Genomic DNA, 18940 nt, shown 5'->3' with positions numbered 1-18940 from the left:
CAGTGAGCTGAGATCTGGCCACTGCACTCCAGCCTGGGCGACAGAGCGAGACTCCGTCTCAAAAAAAAAAAAGAAAAAAAGAAAAAAAAACTGATACGCATACATGTTCTTCTTTCCACATAAAACATTTTAACTAACTGGTATTCAACATATACACTATTCCACACCTTCCCTTTTTCTACTTGGTACAACTTGGAGATCTGTTTATATTGGTGTGAAAGTGATTATTTTTACCGCATTTTTTTAAAACGCCCTTTTTCTTAGAGTATTCTGTAGGTGTGCCTTAATTTATTTTATCAAATCTCCCACTGATGGACGTAAAGTTTTTTCCCAGTCTCATGGCCATTACAAATAATGCTAGAGGCCGGGTGCGGTGTCTCATGCCTGTAATCCCAGCACTGTTACAGGCCAAGGCAGGCAGATCACTTGAGCCCAGGACCTCCCTGGACAAAATGGCAAAACCCCATCTCTACAAAAAATTAGCTGGGCATGATGCCGTGCGCTGTAGTCCCAGCTACTTGGGAATCAGATGAAGGAATACCTGAGCTCAGGAGATGGAGCTGTGATTGCACCACTGGCACTCCAGCCTGAGTGACAGAGTGAGACCCTGTCTTCAAAAAAAAAAACAAAAACAAAAATCCTTGCTGTAATATTTTAGCTGGTCATGGAAGCACGACTCTGTAGTCCCAGCTTCTTAGGAAGCTGACGTGGGATGATGACTTGAGCCCAGGAGCTTGAGGCTGCAGTGAACTGTGATCACACCACTGCACTGTAGCCTGAGCGACAAGCAAGACCCGCTCTCTCAAAACAAAACAGATAATGTTGGAGTAAATGAGTGACCTTGCACTCAGGTAATTTTGGACACGAGCTAACTTATCTGTAGGATAAACTTCTAGCAGTGGCATTGCTCAGTCAGAAGGGTATTTGCATTCGTAATTTTGACTGCTGTCTCGTAGAGATTGCAACCTATTTATGTTCCCACATCTTTACCAACAGTAACGTTTTTTACTTTACAAAAACGGTATGTTGGCCAGGGAAGATGGCTCGTGCCTGTAATCCCAGCACCTTTGGGATACTGAGGTGGGTGGATTGCTTGAGCCTAGGAGTTCGAGACCAGCCTGGGCAACATGGCAAGACCCCATCTCTACAAAGAAATACAAAAATTAGCTGGGCAAGGTGGTGCACGCCTGTAGTCCAGCTACTCTGGGGGCTTAGGTGGGAGAATCACTTGAGCCCAGAGAGTGGAGGCTGCAGTGAACCATGATTGCACTACTGCACTCCAGCCTGGATGACAGAGTGAGACCCTATCTAAAAAAAAAAAGTATATTTTTGAGCTTTGTGATTGTTGGAAACCTGATAGTTGAGTGTGGTATTTCTAATTTGAATTTCTCTTATGAGTGAGCATCTTGTCATGTAATTTAAGAGTCATTTGTGCTTTGTTTTATTTGAATTGTTAATCTTACTGATCTGTGGGATGTTCATGAAATCAGCCTTTTGTGACATGAATTATAAATATTTTTTCTCTATTTGTCATTTGCTATTTATTTATTTCATTTATTTTTTGAGATGGAGTTTTGCTTTTGTTGCCCAGGCTGGAGTGCAATGGTGTGATCTCAGCTCACTACCACCTCCACTTCCCCGGTTAAAGTGATTCTCCTGCTTCAGCCTCCTGAGTAGCTGGAATTACAGGCATGTGCCACTACGCCTGGCTAATTTTGTATTTTTAGTAGAGACAGGGCTTCCCCATGTTGGTCAGACTGGTCTCGAACTCGCGACCTCAGGTGATCTGCCCCTCCCTCGGCCTCCCGAAGTGCTGGGATTACAGGCATGAGCCACCATGCCCGGCCCTTTTCTTATTTTTAAGAGATAGAGTCTTGCTTTGTTCTCCAGCAGGAGTGCAGTGACTCAATCATAGTCCACTATAGCCTGGAATTCCCTTTGCTCAGATAATCATTCTGCCTCAGCCTCCCAAGTAGCTGGGACTGCAGGTGCACACCACCACACCCCAGCTCGTTGGCTTTTTGACTTGACTTATGGGAAATTTTGCCATGTAAAACTTTTTTCCTTTTTCTTAGAGCCAAAATGTTTAAAACCTTTTTTTTTTTTGGTTTATTAAGGCTACTTCCAGTAAACTACACATATATGACATGTACAGTTTGATGATTTTAACATATGTAGGCAATCTTGAAAGCATTGCCGTAGTCCCAATACTGAACGCTTTATTTCCTTGAGTTTCTTCCTAACCCTCTACAATATGTCCCTCCACCTCTGTCCTCAGGCAGCCACTCACTTGCTTTCTGTCTCTATGTGTTAGTTTGCCTTTTCCAGAATTTTATGTAAGTAGAGTCATCATATAGGATGTATCTTGTCTAACTTGCTCAGCATAATGATTTTGAGGTTTGTTTTTTTGTGGGGGAGGGTTGGTGGAGGGGAACAGTGTCTTGTGCTGTTGCCCAGGCTGGAGTCCAGTGGCGGATCATGGCTCACGGCAGCCTTGATCACCTGGGCTCAAGCAGTCCTCCTGCCTCAGCCTCCTAGATACCTGGGACTACAGGTGCTCACCACCACACCCGGCTGATTTTTTAAAGTTTTTAGTAGAGCCAAGGTGTCACTATTGCCCAGACTGCTCCTGAACTCCTGAGCTCAAGCAGCTCTCCTGCCTTTGCCTCCCAAAGTGTTGCAGTTACAGGCTTGAGCCACTGTGCCCATCTGAGATTTGTTCTTATTATTGTAATGCATTGGTAATTAATTCGTTTTTATTGCTCAGTAGTATTCCATTGTATGACAGTACCATTTGTTTATCCATTCACCTGTTTATTGTGTTGTGTTGTATTGTATTTATTGTGATGTATTGTATTGTACTGTGATGGAATCTTGCTCTGTCGCTCAGGCTGGAGTGAGTGGCACCATCTTGGCTAACTGCAACCTCCACCTCCCAGGTTCAAGTGATTCTCATGCCTCAGCCTCCCAAGCAGCTGGGATTACAGACACATATCCACCATGCCTGGCTAATTTTTTCATACTTTTAGTTGAGATGGGGTTTTGCCATGTTGGCCAGGCTAGTCTAAAACTCCTGACCTCAGGTGATCTGCCCACCTCGGACGGCCAAAGTGCTGGGATTATAGGCGTGAGCCACTGCACCCGGCCCCATTCACCAGTTTATGAACATTCAGGTTATTTCAGCCTTTGGCTGTTATACATACAAATGCTAAAAAGATTTGGGTACGGATCATTTTTCTTGAGAAACTGCCTGGTCGAATTGCCGGATCTTATGGTATATTTTAACTTTCTAAGAAGCTGCAAAATTGTTTTCCAAAGTGCTTGTACCATTTTACATTCCTACCAGCTATAGATGAGAATGTCAGTTGCTTCACATCCTCACCAGCACTTGGCATTGTCATTTAATTTTAGCCATTCTAAAGGTTTGCCAACCACAGTGACTACAGATGTTAAGCATCTTATGTGCTTACTATTTGTATCTATTCTTTGGTGAAATGTTGGTACAAAAATTTTGCCCATTTTTTTGTGACCTTTAAATTATTTTTATACAATTGTAAGGAGTTATTTATATATTGTAGATATAACACCTTTTCCTGCTATGTGTGTTTCAGATATTTTGCTCCAGTTTGTAGCTGACTTTTTTAGAGGTATCTCTCTGTCGCTAGGCTGGAGTACAGTGGTACGATCCCAGCTCACTGCAACCTCTGCCTCCTGGGTTCAAGTGATTCTCCTGCCTCAGCCTCCCAAGTAGCTGGGATTACAAGTGTGTGCCACCACGCCTGGTGAATTTTTGTATTTTTAGTAGAGACGGGGTTTCACCATGTTGGCCAGGCTGGTTTCGAACTCCTGACCTCAGATGATCCACCCACCCCAGCCTCCCAAAGTGCTAGGATTACAAGCATGAGCCACTGCGCCCGCCCAGAGGTGTCTCTTAGAGATTGAAAGTTGTAGGTTTTATCGAAGATCTCATTTAGAGAGTGCTGTTGTTGGCCAGGCACAGTGGCTCACACCTGTAATTCATTACTTTGGGAGGCCAAGGCTGGCAAATCACCTGAGGTCAGGATTTCAAGACCAGCTTGGCCAGTATGGTGAAACCCCGTCTCTACTAAAAATACAAAAATTCGCCTTATGTAGTGGCAGGCATCTGTAATCCCAGCTACTCGGGAGGCTGAAGCAGGAGAATCGCTTGAACCCGGCAGTTAGAGGTTGCAGTGAGCCGAGGTCATACCATTGCCCTCCAACCTGGACGACAAGAGTGAAACTCCATCTCAAAATAAAGAGTGCTGTTGTTTGTCATTTGCTTGGTAGTCTGATGGGAGTGGGCGCAGCAGGGTCTCTGCTGTCTTGTCTTAGTGTTTCTGTGTCTCAGGAGTGCACCTGATCAGGGCATTTTTCCTGGGGCAGCCGAGCTGTGCCAGATGCCTTGTACCTTTAGTGGGGATTGTGCAGAGGATGTTTCCCATCTCTCCCCTGGTAGCTGGACTCCTCCCTTCCCCTGGCTGTGGGGTCTTCTCTGTGCCCTGGAGTGACAGGGTTTGCTATCCCTCCCCTAGCAGCTTAGCCTTCTCCTCCATCAAGAGAAGAATCCCGGTGGGGCTTTGTGCCTTTCCCACACTTTGGCCATTCCGTCCTCCAGGCCTGCAGCACCCATGGCTGTGATGTCAGCCTTTCCCACAGAGTGGAGGTCATTGGGGCAGATCCTGAGGATGGGTGCACACTCCTGCGTCAGCAGCCTCCAGGACTTCTGTTTCAGGCCCAGCCCACGCTGAACTCTAGTGTTTTAGTGAGATCATGGCGGGAATCTTTCCTGCTTGTCTGATGTCCAGCATTTTGCCCCTGTGCTCAGCCATCATAGAGCCAGTAGAGCCAGTGCTTCCTCTGTCTCTCGTTGGAGGGAGCAGGCGTGTCCTTAGCTTCTAGCTGCTGGCTTTCCCCAAGACTTCAGCTCTCTGATGGCTGCAACAAAAGTTATGATGTTGTGGGTTATCTGGTTTCTTCTTAAATGGTAAGGGCAGGAGTGATGCACTTTCTGGCTTTTTACATTCTAGGTGGAAGTGGAACTCCAACATTTGTTCCTGGGGGTACACTAGGATGTGTTGGATTTGGATGTTGTCAGCAGCTGTGTGTTGTGTGAGAGAGTAGGGCTCTAGAGTCAGCTAGACTTGGTTTCAGTCCTAGGCCAGCCACTTGTTGCCGTTTCATCACAGTCACATACCTTTTTCAGTCTCAGCTTCCTTACTCATAAAATCAGAAAACAAAAAACACCTGTTGGAGATGTGAGATTAAATGAAATACATTAAATATCTAACTGAGTGTCTGGTATATATTAGGCATTCAGTAAATCACAGCTGGTTTAATCAATACAAAAGCTTTAGTGTAGTATATTATTACAGAATGCCATGAGTCATGTCGAGCACTGTTTTCCAGTTCCCTTCTTGATGATACTCATTTGTGTAGTAGCATTTTTGTTACTTCAAAACAGTAGGTTGATGTCTTCAGGGAAAGATCTGTGTTCATTACTAGGTCCTTTTTGCTAACTCCTCACAATCAAATTATATCACCATTTTGCAAACCTAGTGACTTAATGAGTTTAGGCATTTAGTAACACCAGCTGCAGTCATTGACAAAGGGTAAAAACCAGTCGTAACATGACTCTCTGGAAAGAACACAACACCCACCAACAGTGGTGACAAAGGGGTCACATCTGAGTCTGATCCAGCCTTTGGATGTAGCTGCCAGTTTACAAGAAATACAGAGGACAAAGGTTTGTGTTGAACTACTTGATGAGCTTGCAGTCACAAAATCCAGGCTGGGGGGAGTTCTGCAGGCCAAACAGTGAGATACAGAGATACAGAGAAAGTTCTGTAAATTAAACAAGATTCAAAAGACATATCAGGTCAAAAGAACAGACAAGATCAAACTATGATGTCTGAGAATAGACACTTGGCTGATAAAACCACAAAGATGTGCAGGGAAGTAGTTCCTGTAAAAATGGGAATGGTGGTTGCCTTTGGAGGGAAGGAGGGGCTGCAACTGGAAAGGGCCACAGAGAGGCTTCTGAGTGGGCCACAAGGCACACCGAGCTGTTAATTCGCTCAGCTATACGTGGTTTGTGCACTCTTCTATATGGGTGTCTTAAAGTAAAGAGGAAAACACACGTCTCACAACTGTTTATATATGTGTTACATACGGACTGCAGCTAAGATGTTAGTTTTTGGTTCTCGTATGGTTCTCAGGGATTCATATACATGGTCCATCTGTTTTCTCATGGTTATGACTCTTAAGAAAGTGTGGGTTGTGTCTCCACCAATATCTTTAAGTTGTGTGTTATTTTTTGAGTTATTACTAAATATTTGTTCAAAGAGATGAAATTTCTACCCAGGAATTCTTGTCATGTGTGTTGATTAAGAGTTGAAAACAAACTGGATTTTTTCCTGTGACTTTGAAGCTAACAAACTTTACTTTGTCTCTCTTTTCTTTCTTTCTTTCTTTTTTTTTTTCGGTGTAGACGTAAAATTCATCCTGATCAGAAAAATATTAATGCTTATGTTGTGTTTAAGGAAGAGAGTGCTGCCACACAGGCATTGAAAAGGTAATTTTATCCCTTAGGTTTGAACAGAATAATTGATGTATAAGTATGTGTGAGTACTTTTTTTATTCTTTGGTTTCACTTTAGCATAGATGTTTTAGTAATTGAGTACTCATTTTTAACAAACATTTTCCCTTTGTGTTTGTAATATAGAAATGGGGCCCAAATTGCAGATGGATTTCGTATTAGAGTTGATCTCGCATCTGAGACCTCATCTGTAAGTAGTACTTGATTTGTTTAAAGAACGAAAGCTTTGTAGAGAGAAATCTTTCCTTCCAGGCTTTTCCTGGAAGGGGGCTGGACTCAGCAATGTGAGGGAAGCACAGAAGGAAACAGCCTGTGTCCTCTGTGATTACAGAGTTGATGGCAAGAGAGGCACGAGGACCGAGGTCAACATTCCCTTCAAAAACATAGTCCTGGCTGGGCACAGTGGCTCATACCTGTAATCCTAACATTTTGGGAGGCCAAGGCGGGAGGATTACTTCAGCCTAGGAGTTAGAGCAGCCTGAGCAATGTAGCAAGACCCTGCCTTTACAAAAAAAAAATTAGTCAAATGTATGATGCATGCTGATAGTCCCAGCTACTCAGAAGGCTGAGGTGGGAGGATCACTTGAGCCCAGAAGTTTGAGGCTGTGGCGAACTGTGATCGTGCCACTGCATTCCAGCCTGGGCAACAAGAGGGTGACCTTGTTTCTTAAAAAGAAACAAAAACATAGTCCTCTTCAAATAATCATAATTAGGTCAGTAGGTACATTAGACATCATCTGGTCTAACATTTTATAGACCAAGGTCTAGAAAGTTCAGTTATTGGCTGGGCGCGGTGGCTCAAGCCTGTAATCCCAGAACTTTGGGAGGCCGAGACGGGCGGATCACAAGGTCAGGAGATCGAGACCATCCTGGCTAACATGGTGAAACCCCGTCTCTACTGAAAAATACAAAAAAACTAGCCGGGTGAGGTGGCGGGCGCCTGTAGTCCCAGCTACTCAGGAGGCTGAGGCAGGAGAATGGCGTGAACCCGGGAGGTGGAGCTTGCAGTGAGCTGAGATCCGGCCACTGCACTCCAGCCTGGGCGACAGAGCGAGACTCCGTTTCACAAAAAAAAAAAAAAAAAAAAAAAAGAAAGTTCTGTTATTCATTAGACAGCTTTTAGTACATACTCTGTCAGAGATACAGTTCTAAGACATAGTCTCAACTTCCTAGGAGCTGACAGTATATGTTGGAAAGGGTCGGAGTGACAGGTCATGTCACTGTTGTATAAGTACTGTCGTCAATGCACAGGATGACTTGTCAGCTCAGGATTGGGACACTTGACTTGGGGATATGCCAGGAAGAAGGGACAAGGCAAGTTTCCAGGGGAATAAATTTCATGATAGTCTTGAAAGATGAGGAGATAGAACTTACCCTGTGGAGAAGCGGGGTGAAAAAAGAAGGCAAGGCTTATGTAGACCAAAAGTGTTGTAAAGGCTGAGGGCCATGTCTGGGCAGAAAAACACAGTATAAATGGTGAGGACAGAAAATAATTCACTCAGGAGATGGCAAGAGCTTGATACAATTATTAGATGGGTGAGGTGTGTAAGAGTTGCTGTTGGACAAATAGGTAGAGGCCAAATCATGAAGACCTTGTTGACTGTGCTTCACGCAGAGGAGTCTGGATTTTGTTCAGGAGCTGTTCTAAAAATTTAAACTCAGAGTGACATGACCAGATTTGGACTTGAAAAAGGTGCCTAGAAATGAACGAAGGACACTTAGTTCAGCCACGGAAACAGAGAGTGCATTTCTGTCGATATCAAAGCAACTTAGTGGAGAAATGACAACGACCTGGATAAAGCCCTGGCTTGACCTGGGGACCCAGTACAGGGTCAACAAACTATGGTAGAGAGCTAAGTCTACCTGCTGCTTTTTTCTTGTTAATAAAGTTTTCTTTTGACACACAGCCACAACCATTCGTTTGTGTACTATCCATGGGCTGTTCTCAAGGTATAATGGCAGAGTTGAGTAGTTGCAACAGATTCCACATGGCCTGCAAAGCCTATATTTGCTATCTGGAACTTCACAGAAAAAGTTTGCATGCGCCCAATATAGCAGGCTGTTCCTGATCACTACCATGTCAGTGCCAGCTGTGGACAAAAAGCCACTCCCTTCCTCTGGTACCCACACGCAGTCCAGCAGGGAAGACAGAAGAAACGGAATCAAAGAACAGAATGTGTGGCTAAATTAGGAGACTGGTGACCTGTCAGATATGGGGGGAAGGAGAAATAGCGAGGATTTTCAATGACTTCCATTTTCTGGTCTAATGAGTGATTTTTATTAACTGTCTTTTTGTTTCAGAGAGACAAGAGATCGGTTTTTGTGGGGAATCTCCCTTATAGTAAGTTTGTTTAAACAAAGTACAGTTAATGTTACTAAATAAATAACAAGGAAATAAGAACTGAGTAGTAACTTAATGTTTTGATTTAAGACTCATTTTAAAGCATGCAGTGTGTTTGCCGTGGCAGCACATGTACTAAAAAGTATGCAGTATAGTGACTTATTATCATGGGGCCATGCTTAACTAGCTGTATTATTAAACATCTCCATGTTTCTGAGGAGCTCCCAACTCTTCACTTCCATTTTGGTTGAATTTGTTTTCAGAAGTTGCAGAATCTGCCGTTGAGAAGCACTTTCTGGACTGTGGAAGTGTCATGGCTGTGAGGATTGTGAGAGACCAAGTGACAGGCGTCGGCAAAGGGTTTGGCTATGTCCTCTTTGAGGTATGGGAGACTAATGCATTGTCGCTGTCCTTCCAAGTGCCCTGGGAGGCATTGATACTACTACGTGTCATCATTGAGAGATAACTTTCACTTCCATTCTCAAATTGCATCTTAAGAAAACTGGGCTGGGTGCAGTGACTCACGCCTGTAATCCCAGCACTTTGGGAGGCCGAGACGGGTGAATCTCTTGAGCTCAGGAGTTCGAGACCAGCCTGGCCCACATGGTAAAACCTCGTTTGTACTAAAAGTACAAAAATTTTCTGAGTGTGGTGGCGGGCGCCTATAATCCCAGCTACTCAGGAGGCTGAGGCAGGAGACTCACTTGAACCCGGGAGGTGGAGGTTGCAGTGAGCTGAGAATGTTCCATTTTTCTCCAGCCTGGGCCACAGAGCAAGACTCCATCTCAAGGGGGAAAAAAAATACAAAAAATTAAAAAATTAGCCAGATGTGGTGGCTCATACCTGTAATCCCAGCTACTTGGGAGGCCGAGGCAGGAGAATCACTTAAACCTGGGAGGCAGAGGTTTCAGTGAGCCAAGATCACACCACTGCACTCCAGCCTGGGCGACAGAGCAAGACTCCATTTAAAAAAAAAAAACCGGCAATGCGCGGTGGGTTATGCCTGTAATCCCAGCACTTTGGGAGGCCAAGGCGGGTGGATCACCTGAGGTCAGAAATTTGAGACCAGCCTGACCAACATGGATAAACCCCATCTCTACTAAAAATACAAAATTAGCCAGGCGTGGTGGCACATTCCCATAATCCCAGCTACTTGGGAGGCTGAGACAGGAGAATCGCTTGAACCCGGGAGACAGAGGTTCTTGTGAGCCGAGATCGCTCCATTGCACTCCAGCCTGGGGCAATAAGAGTAAATCTCCGTCTCAAAAAAAAAAAAAGAAAACTGAATTTGTAACCTGCCATAATATATTGCTACAGCTGCACCTATCCAAAATATGTCCCAGTTCTTTCTTCATACTAATTAAATGTTTTAGATCCTGGATATTAGAAGGACTAAATCACTGAATCTTCTCCACCTTCTGTATGATAGAGTAAATAACTGACATTAAGGTATAAGAAAGTTTTATTCTTTGTACAAAATTAGTTATATTTAGTTCACTAATTTTTAACCAGTGTTTCATGCCTGACAATATTAAGGAGTAAAAGAATATACAGGCTGGGCATATTGACTCGTGACTGTAATCCCAGCACTTTGGAAGGCTGAGGTGAGAGGATTAAGGTGAGGATTTCAAGTCCAGCCTGGGCAACATAGGTAGACGCCGACTCAACAAAAAAAATAGAAGTAAGGCCGGGTGCAGTGGCTCACACCTGTAATCCCACCACTTTAGGAGGCCAACGGAGGTGGATTGCTTGAGCCCAGGAGTTCAAGACTACTAGCCCGGGCAACATGGCAAAATCCCGCCTCTACAAAAAAATACAAAAATCAGCTGGGCGTGGTGGTGCATGCCTGTAGTACCAGTTACTTGAGGGACTGAGGCAGGAGGATCACCTGAGCCTTGGGAAGTCGAGGCTGCAGTGAGCCACCCAATCTGGATGGCAGAGTGAGACCCTGTCTTAAAATAAGAAAGAAAAATTAAAAACTAAAAATCTAGCTGATCATGGTGGCCAGTGCCTGTCGTCCTATCAGTAGGCTGAGGCTGGAGGATTGCTTAAGTACAAGAGGTCAAGGCCGTAGTGAGCCATGATCGCACCACTGCACTCCAGCCAAAGTGACAGAGTGAGACCCTATGTCAAAACAAAAAGTAATCTATTGTCATCCCTTGATATCGACGGTGTATTGGTTCCAGGATCCCTCTCACATAGCAAACGGTATATATATCTGCAGATGCTCAAGTCCCTTATATAAAATGGCACATTTGCATGAATGTATATTGTTACATATAATACATATTTTTATTGTCATTTGTTGTTTTCAAGTATTTTCTGTGTGCAGTTGATTGAATCCTCTGATACTGAACTCAGGATTTGGGGAGCTGACTGTACATACTATGTGATGTCATAAATTTTTCTTCTCTCAGTAACAACCCATTACTACATTTCCTTTCAGTTTTTCCGTGTGCTGCCATTTTTACAGTTGAACTTCTCTCTGTGAAGTTAAATTGTGTTTACTTCCTATTTTATGTTGTTTTCTGTTATGTAAGCATGTTCCATTGAGTGATATAACAGAGTTTGTACTCTCATTTCTCTCATGTTGAACCTTGGTAGAATTCTCTGTTTTTCCTGTAATAATGAAATTGCAGTGGTTATGTGTTTTTTGTTTTTGAGACAGAGTCTCACTCTGTTGCCCAGGCTGGAGTGCTTTGGCATGATCTCAGCTCACTGCAGCCTTCGCCTCCCAGGCTTTAGTGATCCTCCTATCTCAGCTTCCTGAGTAACTAGGACTACAGGTGTGTGCCACCACGCCTGGCTAATTTTCGTGTTTTTTTCTGTAGAGACAGGATTTCACCATGTTTGTCAGGCTGGTCTCGAACTTCTGAGCACAAATGATCTATCCACCTTGGCCTCCCAGAGTGCTAGGATTATAGGTGTGAGCCACTCTGCCTGGCCTGGTTATGATTTTTTCCCCAAAAGTTTGGATTGTAGGTTACTTAAGATAGATCCCCATTAGGATATTACTAGGTTAAGATGTGTTACCATTTTGAAGACTCTTGATAAGAATTGCCTGGTAGCTTTTTTAGAAAGATTGTCACAGCGTTTGTTGCCATTGTTACTGTATTTTAGTTATCTTACCGCTTCTCTGCTCCCTGTCTTCTGTTACTTGATAAGCTTCTAAAGTCCTTTAACAAACATCTCATGGATATTCAGGGTGGTTAGCATTAATGGCTCTACATTAGCACAGAAGTATAACAGAATTTTGGATCTACATGAAACCCTAGAGGGTGTCTAGTCTACATCTCAGGTACTGTAAAGGAGAGTTCCCTGTCCTCTGGTCAGCTAATACATTGGGGCTTTGACAGAAAGATGGCTATATGAAGGAGGTTTATTGGTTTAAAATATTGCATATGGGGGCTGGGCACGGTGGCTCATGCCTGTAATCCCAGCACTTCTGAGGCCAAGGTGGGCAGATTACAAGGTCAAGAGATCGAGACCATCCTGGCTAACATGGTGAAACCCTGTCTCTACTAAAAATACAAAAATTAGCTGGGTATGTTGGCCTGCACCTATAATCCCAGCCACTTGAGAGTCTCAGGCAAGAGAATCGCTTGAACTCAGGAGGTAGAGGTCACAGTGAGCTGAGATTGTGCCACTGCACTCCAGCCTGGCAACAGAGTGAGACTTCATCTCAAAAAAAGAAAAAAAAAAAAGCCAATATTGCATATGACTAATCTAGTTTAGAACCTCATTTTACAATGAAAAAAAAAAAAAATGAAGCCTGTAGCATTGTGACTTAGCTGAACATTTCACAAGGCAGCTTGAGTGCTTTCTGGGGAAACACTGCTGAGGAGCTGGTGATAAGGAGAGTTCAAGCGCGGCAGCTGATACACCTGGGATTGGATGGGGCTTATCTGTGCAAGCTCAAAAGTCGTTCTTGAATCTGTTAAAGTGACACTTTCACTAGTTTCTTTGCAGGTGGGTTTCTGGTAGAAATTAATGTATTGTGTTTTCTTTTGATTTGCAGAATACAGATTCTGTTCATCTTGCTCTGAAATTAAATAATTCTGAACTCATGGGGAGAAAACTCAGAGTCATGCGTTCTGTTAATAAAGAAAAATTAAAACAACAAAATTCAAATCCACGATTGAAGAATGTTGGTAAACCTAAGCAGGGACTTAATTTTAATTCCAAAACTGCAGAAGGACATTCTAAAAGCTTATTTATTGGAGAAAAAGCTGTTCTCCTTAAAACGAAGAAGAAAGGACGGAAGAAAAGTGGATGCCCTAAGAAACAGAGAAAACAGAAATAACAACCAGGAACTGCTTTTTCTTTTCCTGCTGAGTACTGCTAATAAAAGTGCAATTATCTGCTGATAGCATTGTCTGCTAATCATATGTTGAGTTTTATACTTTTTTGTGGATGGTATATGTGAAATGTGGAGACTTCCACATTCTCAGTTTATTCACATTGTAATACTACCTTTGAAAGGTTTTTGTTTTTTGAGGTGGAGTTTCGCTCTTGTCTCCCAGGCTGGAGTGCAGTAGCTTGATTTCAGCTCACTGCAACCTCTGCCTTCCGGGTTCAAGCACTTCTCCTGCCTCAGCCTCCCGAGTAGCTGGGATTACAGGCGCCTGCCGCCACGCCTGACTGTTTGTATTTTTAGTAGAGACGGGGTTTCACCATGTTGGCCAGGCTGGTCTCGAACTCCTGACCTCAGGTGATCCGCCTGCCTCGGCCTCCCAAAGTGCTGGGATTACAGGCGTGAGCTGCCGCACCCAAGCCTCCTTTCTCTTTCTTTTGCCTATTAAACCTCTGCTCTTAACCTTACTCCATGTGTGCTCAAGTTCTTGACTTCCTTGGCACAAAGCAACGAACCTTGGGTATTATCCCAAACGACGTTGCTTCAGTATCCAGGCTGCTCTCAAACTGCTGGACTCAAGCCATCCTCCCAACTTGGCCTCCCAAAGTGCTAGGATTACAAGAGTGAATCACTCATCAATTCCAAGGGGTTAGAACTCCCAGAAACCGGGGAAAAAGGCCAGCCAAATTCTTTATGACACAACCTGGTGTTACTGGAAAAGGGTCTGGATGCAGACCCCAACAGAGGGTTCTTGGATCTTGCCTAAGAAAGAATTTGGGGCCAGTCCACAGAGTAAAGTAAAAACAAGTTTATTAAAAAAATCAAGAAGATCGGTCGCGGTGGCTCACGCCTGTAATCCCACCACTTTGGGAGGCTGAGGCGGGTGTATCACCAGAGGTCAGTAGTTTGAGACTATCTGGCCAACATGGTGAAACCCGATCTTTACTAAAAATACAAAAGTTAGCTGTGTGTGATGGTACACACCCGTAATCCCAGCTACTGGGGAGGCTGAGGTAGGAAAATTGCTCGAACCCGGGAGGTGGAGGTTATAGTGAGCCAAGGTCATGCCACTGCGCTCCAGCCTGGGTGACAGAGCAAAACTCAGTCTTAAAAAAAGAAGGGATACTTCATAGAATGGTACACACTCTAAAGCAAGAGAAGGAACATATCCACCTTAGGTACAATGTATGTAACACAGCAAAAAAATAATGGGGAAGATGTGCTCTACTACAGGAGCTTGTGACAAAGGATTTTTGTGTGTGTTTGTTGTGAGACAAGGTCTTGGCCCTGTCACCAGCTTGGACTACATTGGTGTAGTCATAATTAACTGCAGCCTCAACCTCCTGGGATTAAGGATCCTCCCGCCTCATTCCCCGTGTAGTTGGGACCACAGGTGTGTGCCACCACACCTGGTTAAGTTTTTAATGTTTTTGTAGACGCGGGGTCTCACCATGTTGCCCTGGCTGGTGTTGAACTCTTGGGCTCAAGCTATCCGCCCATCTGGGCCTCCCAAAGTGCTGGGATTACAGGTGTGAGACACTGCCCGGTCTTTTGTCAAAGGATTGTTAATCCTCTGTAACTACTGTTTTCTGCAAGAATCAATATTTAAAGGGAAAATTAAATTAAGAATGCTTTTGTTCTTAAGATATCGGGACATCAGAACATTTCCTGGGTGTGTTAGGTAAACATTATTAACTTGTTCCCTTCCCTGTAAATATCCCATGACCAAGAATGCCAAACTTCCTGGGAATGTGCGCCAATGGGTCTCAGCCTCATTTTACCCAGTCCCTATTCAAGAAGGTAGCTCTGGTTCCAATGTCTCTGACAATGATGCTTGACTTCTTTGATACCCCTCAACTTACAGTGTCTGTTTAATGCCTGCTTTCAGCCCACGGTTTTCCTTGTCTATCTTAACTTTGCTCATATATATGTATATATATATATAGTTTTATTGTTTTTTATTTTTTTGAGACAGAGTCCTCATCTGTCACTCAGGCTGGAGTGCATTGGCTTGATCTCGGCTCACTGCAACCTCTGCCTCCTGGTTCAAATAATTCTCCCGCCTCAGCCTCCAGAGTAGCTGGGATTACAGGCCCCCGCCACCATGGCCAGCTAATTTTTGTACTTTTAGTACAGACAGGGTTTCACCATCTTGGCCAGGCTGGTCTCAAACTCCTGGCCTTAAGTGACCTGCCCGCCTCAGCCTGCCAAAGTGCTGAGATTACAGGCGTGAGCTACGTGCCTGGCCTGATCATGTGTATGTTTTCATGTGGCTATAAAACAATTCACGTTTTCTATTTTTTCTTCAATTGTGTATATTTTTCAAGAAATTACTCCATTTAATTTTATTCCAGTTATCATAGAATGAGGCTATCCTGTAACATTCTTTTGAAATGGAAACACTGCACAATGGATTGTGGCAACTTGAAAGTACAGTTTAATTCAAACAAGTCACAGGCTGCCTGTGTTAGACAAGATGAAGCATTCGCAGTCCGGGACCCTGCATCCTCGTCTGCCGCAAACAAGGGTGTCAGCTAGTCTTCTGAGTACGTGCACGCCAGCAACGCGCCCGCCCCGTTACAGCATGGTCCGCAGGTTTAAAAGAAAAAGTGCGCGGTCACGTGCACATTCCCGACTCCAGTGCGAACACGAACCGGCGCACGAGCATCAGTGGCGTGGCCCACTGCGCAGGCGCAGGAGCCGCTTTCCGAACCTCTGCTCAGGCACTGCCGCGGACTACCTCGAGGCCCTTAGTTGACTGGGACCGGAAGTGGCGTGTGCTCTGCCTTTCCGAGTTCCTGGCCCGCGGCTGTCGGGTGTGAGCTGCGCCGACCTCTGTGAGGGTTGCTGGCCCACCGCTCCTTCGCCATCCCTGCCGCCACCGTCCACGCTCAGCGTCGTAGAGAAGATGGTGGGTCGGAACAGCGCTATCGCCGCCGGTGTATGCGGAGCCCTTTTTATTGGGTACTGCATCTACTTCGATCGCAAAAGACGAAGTGACCCCAACTTCAAGAACAGGCTTCGAGAACGTGAGTCGGTCCTCTCTTCCCTGGCCAGGCCTGCTGTCTCCGGCCGTCGCCCTCCGCAGGAGGGGTCCTTGCAGCCCACCCTCCTGTGGGTCGCCCAGGGCGACCGCGTGGTGCGGCCCGCAATAGGCGATGGCGCTGGCTGCGCCGCTCTGGGGGCTCTACTGCCCGGCAGGAATTCCCTCCATTTTGAAGGAAGGATTTTTCTTGTTTTGTTTTCCCCAAACACTTTAGCCGTGCACATGCATTCTTGATTTGTGTTACAGTCTCGGGTGTGTATGGCGTGGGGAGGAGGTTGTCTCTTTTTTTGTCGTTCATCTTTTTAAACCTCTACTCTTGAAAAAGTCGTGCATTTTTGTCGCAAATTTTAGTCTGAGGCTCTATCCGCATGCTCAGTGCAGTATCATTGTTGCATTTTTTTTTTTTTTTTTTTTTTTTTGAGACGGAATCTCGCTTGTCGCCCAGGTTGGAGTGCAGTGGCGCGATCCCGGCTCGCTGCAACCTCCGCCTCCCGAGTTCAAGAGCTTCTTCTGCCTCATCCTCCCCAGTAGCTGGGATTACAAGCGGCCGCCACCACGCCCAGCTAATTTTTTGAATTTAGTAGAGACGGGATTTCACCATGTTGGTCAGGCTAGTCTCGAACTCCTGACCTCAGATGATCCGCCCGGCTCATTGCTGCATTCTTAAACCCTCTTGGTAGCTTCGTGCTAAGTGCTTCCAAGATATGAGTGAATGCTATAGAAATTGCAAGGGAGTCCAAAGGGCTGCGCTTCTCCCGTGGCTCAGTCTTATTTCATACCTGCGACATCTTTTAAGAGAGGTCTACAAGAGGGGAATCGTGTCAAGAAAACCGTTGTGATCCACCTGGAATTTTGGGAGAATCTTCATTTGCATCACCGAAGAGCAAATTTGTTGGAATAAGAAATATTTTTGTAGCTGATCTTGGTTGTTCAGCCAAATTAATTTTTGAGATTAAAATTGATACATAAATTACTAAAGTCCAAGGTGTACAAAGAAGGGATTATTGTTTATTTAAGTAACAGTGGATACGATTTAATTTAGCTATACTAAGTCATTTCAAGCGTTCAATAGCCATGTGTGAGCAGTGACTCCAGCGCTGATCTTACTAGCGCTTAGAATCAGACATCTAGTTCCAGCTTTCTTATGTTTTAGGAGGGAAGGGATATAGACAGAATTTGATTTACGACTAGGTAGACTAATAGAATACTGTTTTGGATTCAGACCCTGAATTTCTAGGGCCAGGTTGGCGGCATAATTTGGGGTTTCTGAATCCTAATTTCCGTAGTTGTAAAATCAGGTAATGCCACCCGCCTCTTGTTGGTCTTGTGAAGATTGAGATGTTTGAATTGCCTCCCACGTTTCCTGACATGGGAAATGCTCCTCCGTAAATGCTAGTAGTCAAATTTTGCCTTCAGGTTATTTTCCTGTAGTTGCCAAAATGGGTGGCAGCTGGGGGATTTGGTACAAATGCAGAGTTATGAAGAATGGGTTAACCCTATCGTCCGTTGGAAACCCTGAAGTCCTGTTGCAGAAACAAGAGCTATCATTTTAGACAAATGGAGGAATGTTATTTCAAAACTTCTCCCTCATTTTCAGTCTAAAAATTTTTTTTCTGGCCTAAGCAACTTAATGATTACAGTGAATTACTTAGCTGCAGCAGTAACTTTAGGCAAGTAACTTCAAGCTTTAGTTTTGTCTTTTTAAAAATGGTATAGTGTAGAGTTTTAGTACTGTTTCTCACACGTGGTAATTGATGAATACTAGAGATTTTTGTTGTTGTTGTTTGTTTGAGTCTCACTTTGTTGCCCAGGCTCAAGTGCAGTGGGGTGATCTCGGCTTGCTGCAACCTCTGCCTCCCGGGTTCAAGCAATTCTCCTGCCTCAGCCTCCTGAGTAGCTGAGATTACAGGTGCCCACCACCACACCTGGCTAATTTTTGTATTTTTAGTAGAGATGGGGTTTCACCGTGTTGGCCAAGTTGGTCTCGAACTCCTGGGCTCAAGCTATCCTCCCGCCTCTGCCTCCCTGAGAGCTGGGATTACAGGCGTGAGCCACCGCGCCCGGCTCAAGTAGAATTTATTTAGAATAATCTTGTAGTCTTGTTTAAAGGTAATTGTGGCCGGGCGTGGTGGCTTAACTCTTGTAATCTCAGCACTTTGGGAGGCCAAGGTGGGCGGATCACCTCATGTCAGGAGTTCGAGACCAACCTGGCCAGCATGGCTAAACCCCCCTCTCTAATAAAAATACAAAAAATTACCCGGGTGTGGTGGCGCACACCTGTAATCCCAGCTGCTTGGGAGGCTGAGGCAGAATTGCTAGAACCCAAGAAGTGGAGGTTGCAGTGAGCTGAGATTGCACCACTGCACTCCAGCCTGGGCGACAGAGTGAGACTCTGTCTCAAAAATAAAGAAGGGTTCCCGAGCCAGACCCCAACAGAGGGTTCTTGGATCTTGTGCAAGAAAAGAATTTGGAGTGAGTTAACAGAGTGAAGTAAAAACAAGTTTATTAAAAAAATCAAGAAGATCGGTCGCGGTGGCTCACGCCTGTAATCCCACCACTTTGGGAGGCTGAGGCGGGTGTATC

General features: G+C 44.7%; 2 protein-coding genes across 2 annotated transcripts in view; both read left to right on the top strand.

Annotated features, from left to right (window-relative positions):
* Window positions 1-13340, top strand: part of RBM34 (RNA binding motif protein 34) — a 46340-nt gene extending 33000 nt beyond the window's left edge. Inside the window, exons 11-15 of the mRNA XM_011935730.1 lie at window positions 6509-6592; window positions 6743-6806; window positions 8918-8957; window positions 9221-9339; window positions 12976-13340. Of these exons, the coding sequence (XP_011791120.1) occupies window positions 6509-6592; window positions 6743-6806; window positions 8918-8957; window positions 9221-9339; window positions 12976-13260 (592 nt within the window). The 3' untranslated portion in view covers window positions 13261-13340. The remainder of the gene's footprint in view (window positions 1-6508; window positions 6593-6742; window positions 6807-8917; window positions 8958-9220; window positions 9340-12975) is intronic.
* A 2598-nt stretch (window positions 13341-15938) lies between these two features.
* TOMM20 (translocase of outer mitochondrial membrane 20 homolog (yeast)) overlaps window positions 15939-18940 on the top strand; it is a 25301-nt gene continuing 22299 nt past the window's right edge. Inside the window, exon 1 of the mRNA XM_011935731.1 lies at window positions 15939-16340. Coding sequence (XP_011791121.1) covers window positions 16220-16340 — 121 coding nt within the window. The 5' untranslated portion in view covers window positions 15939-16219. The remainder of the gene's footprint in view (window positions 16341-18940) is intronic.

The sequence above is a fragment of the Colobus angolensis genome, unplaced genomic scaffold (genome assembly GCF_000951035.1).
Source record: "Colobus angolensis palliatus isolate OR3802 unplaced genomic scaffold, Cang.pa_1.0 Scaffold148, whole genome shotgun sequence".
NCBI classification, from domain to species: domain Eukaryota; kingdom Metazoa; phylum Chordata; class Mammalia; order Primates; family Cercopithecidae; genus Colobus; species Colobus angolensis.
The sequence above is the reverse complement of the archived record's forward strand: the minus strand, read 5'-3'. Positions and strand labels throughout refer to the sequence as shown.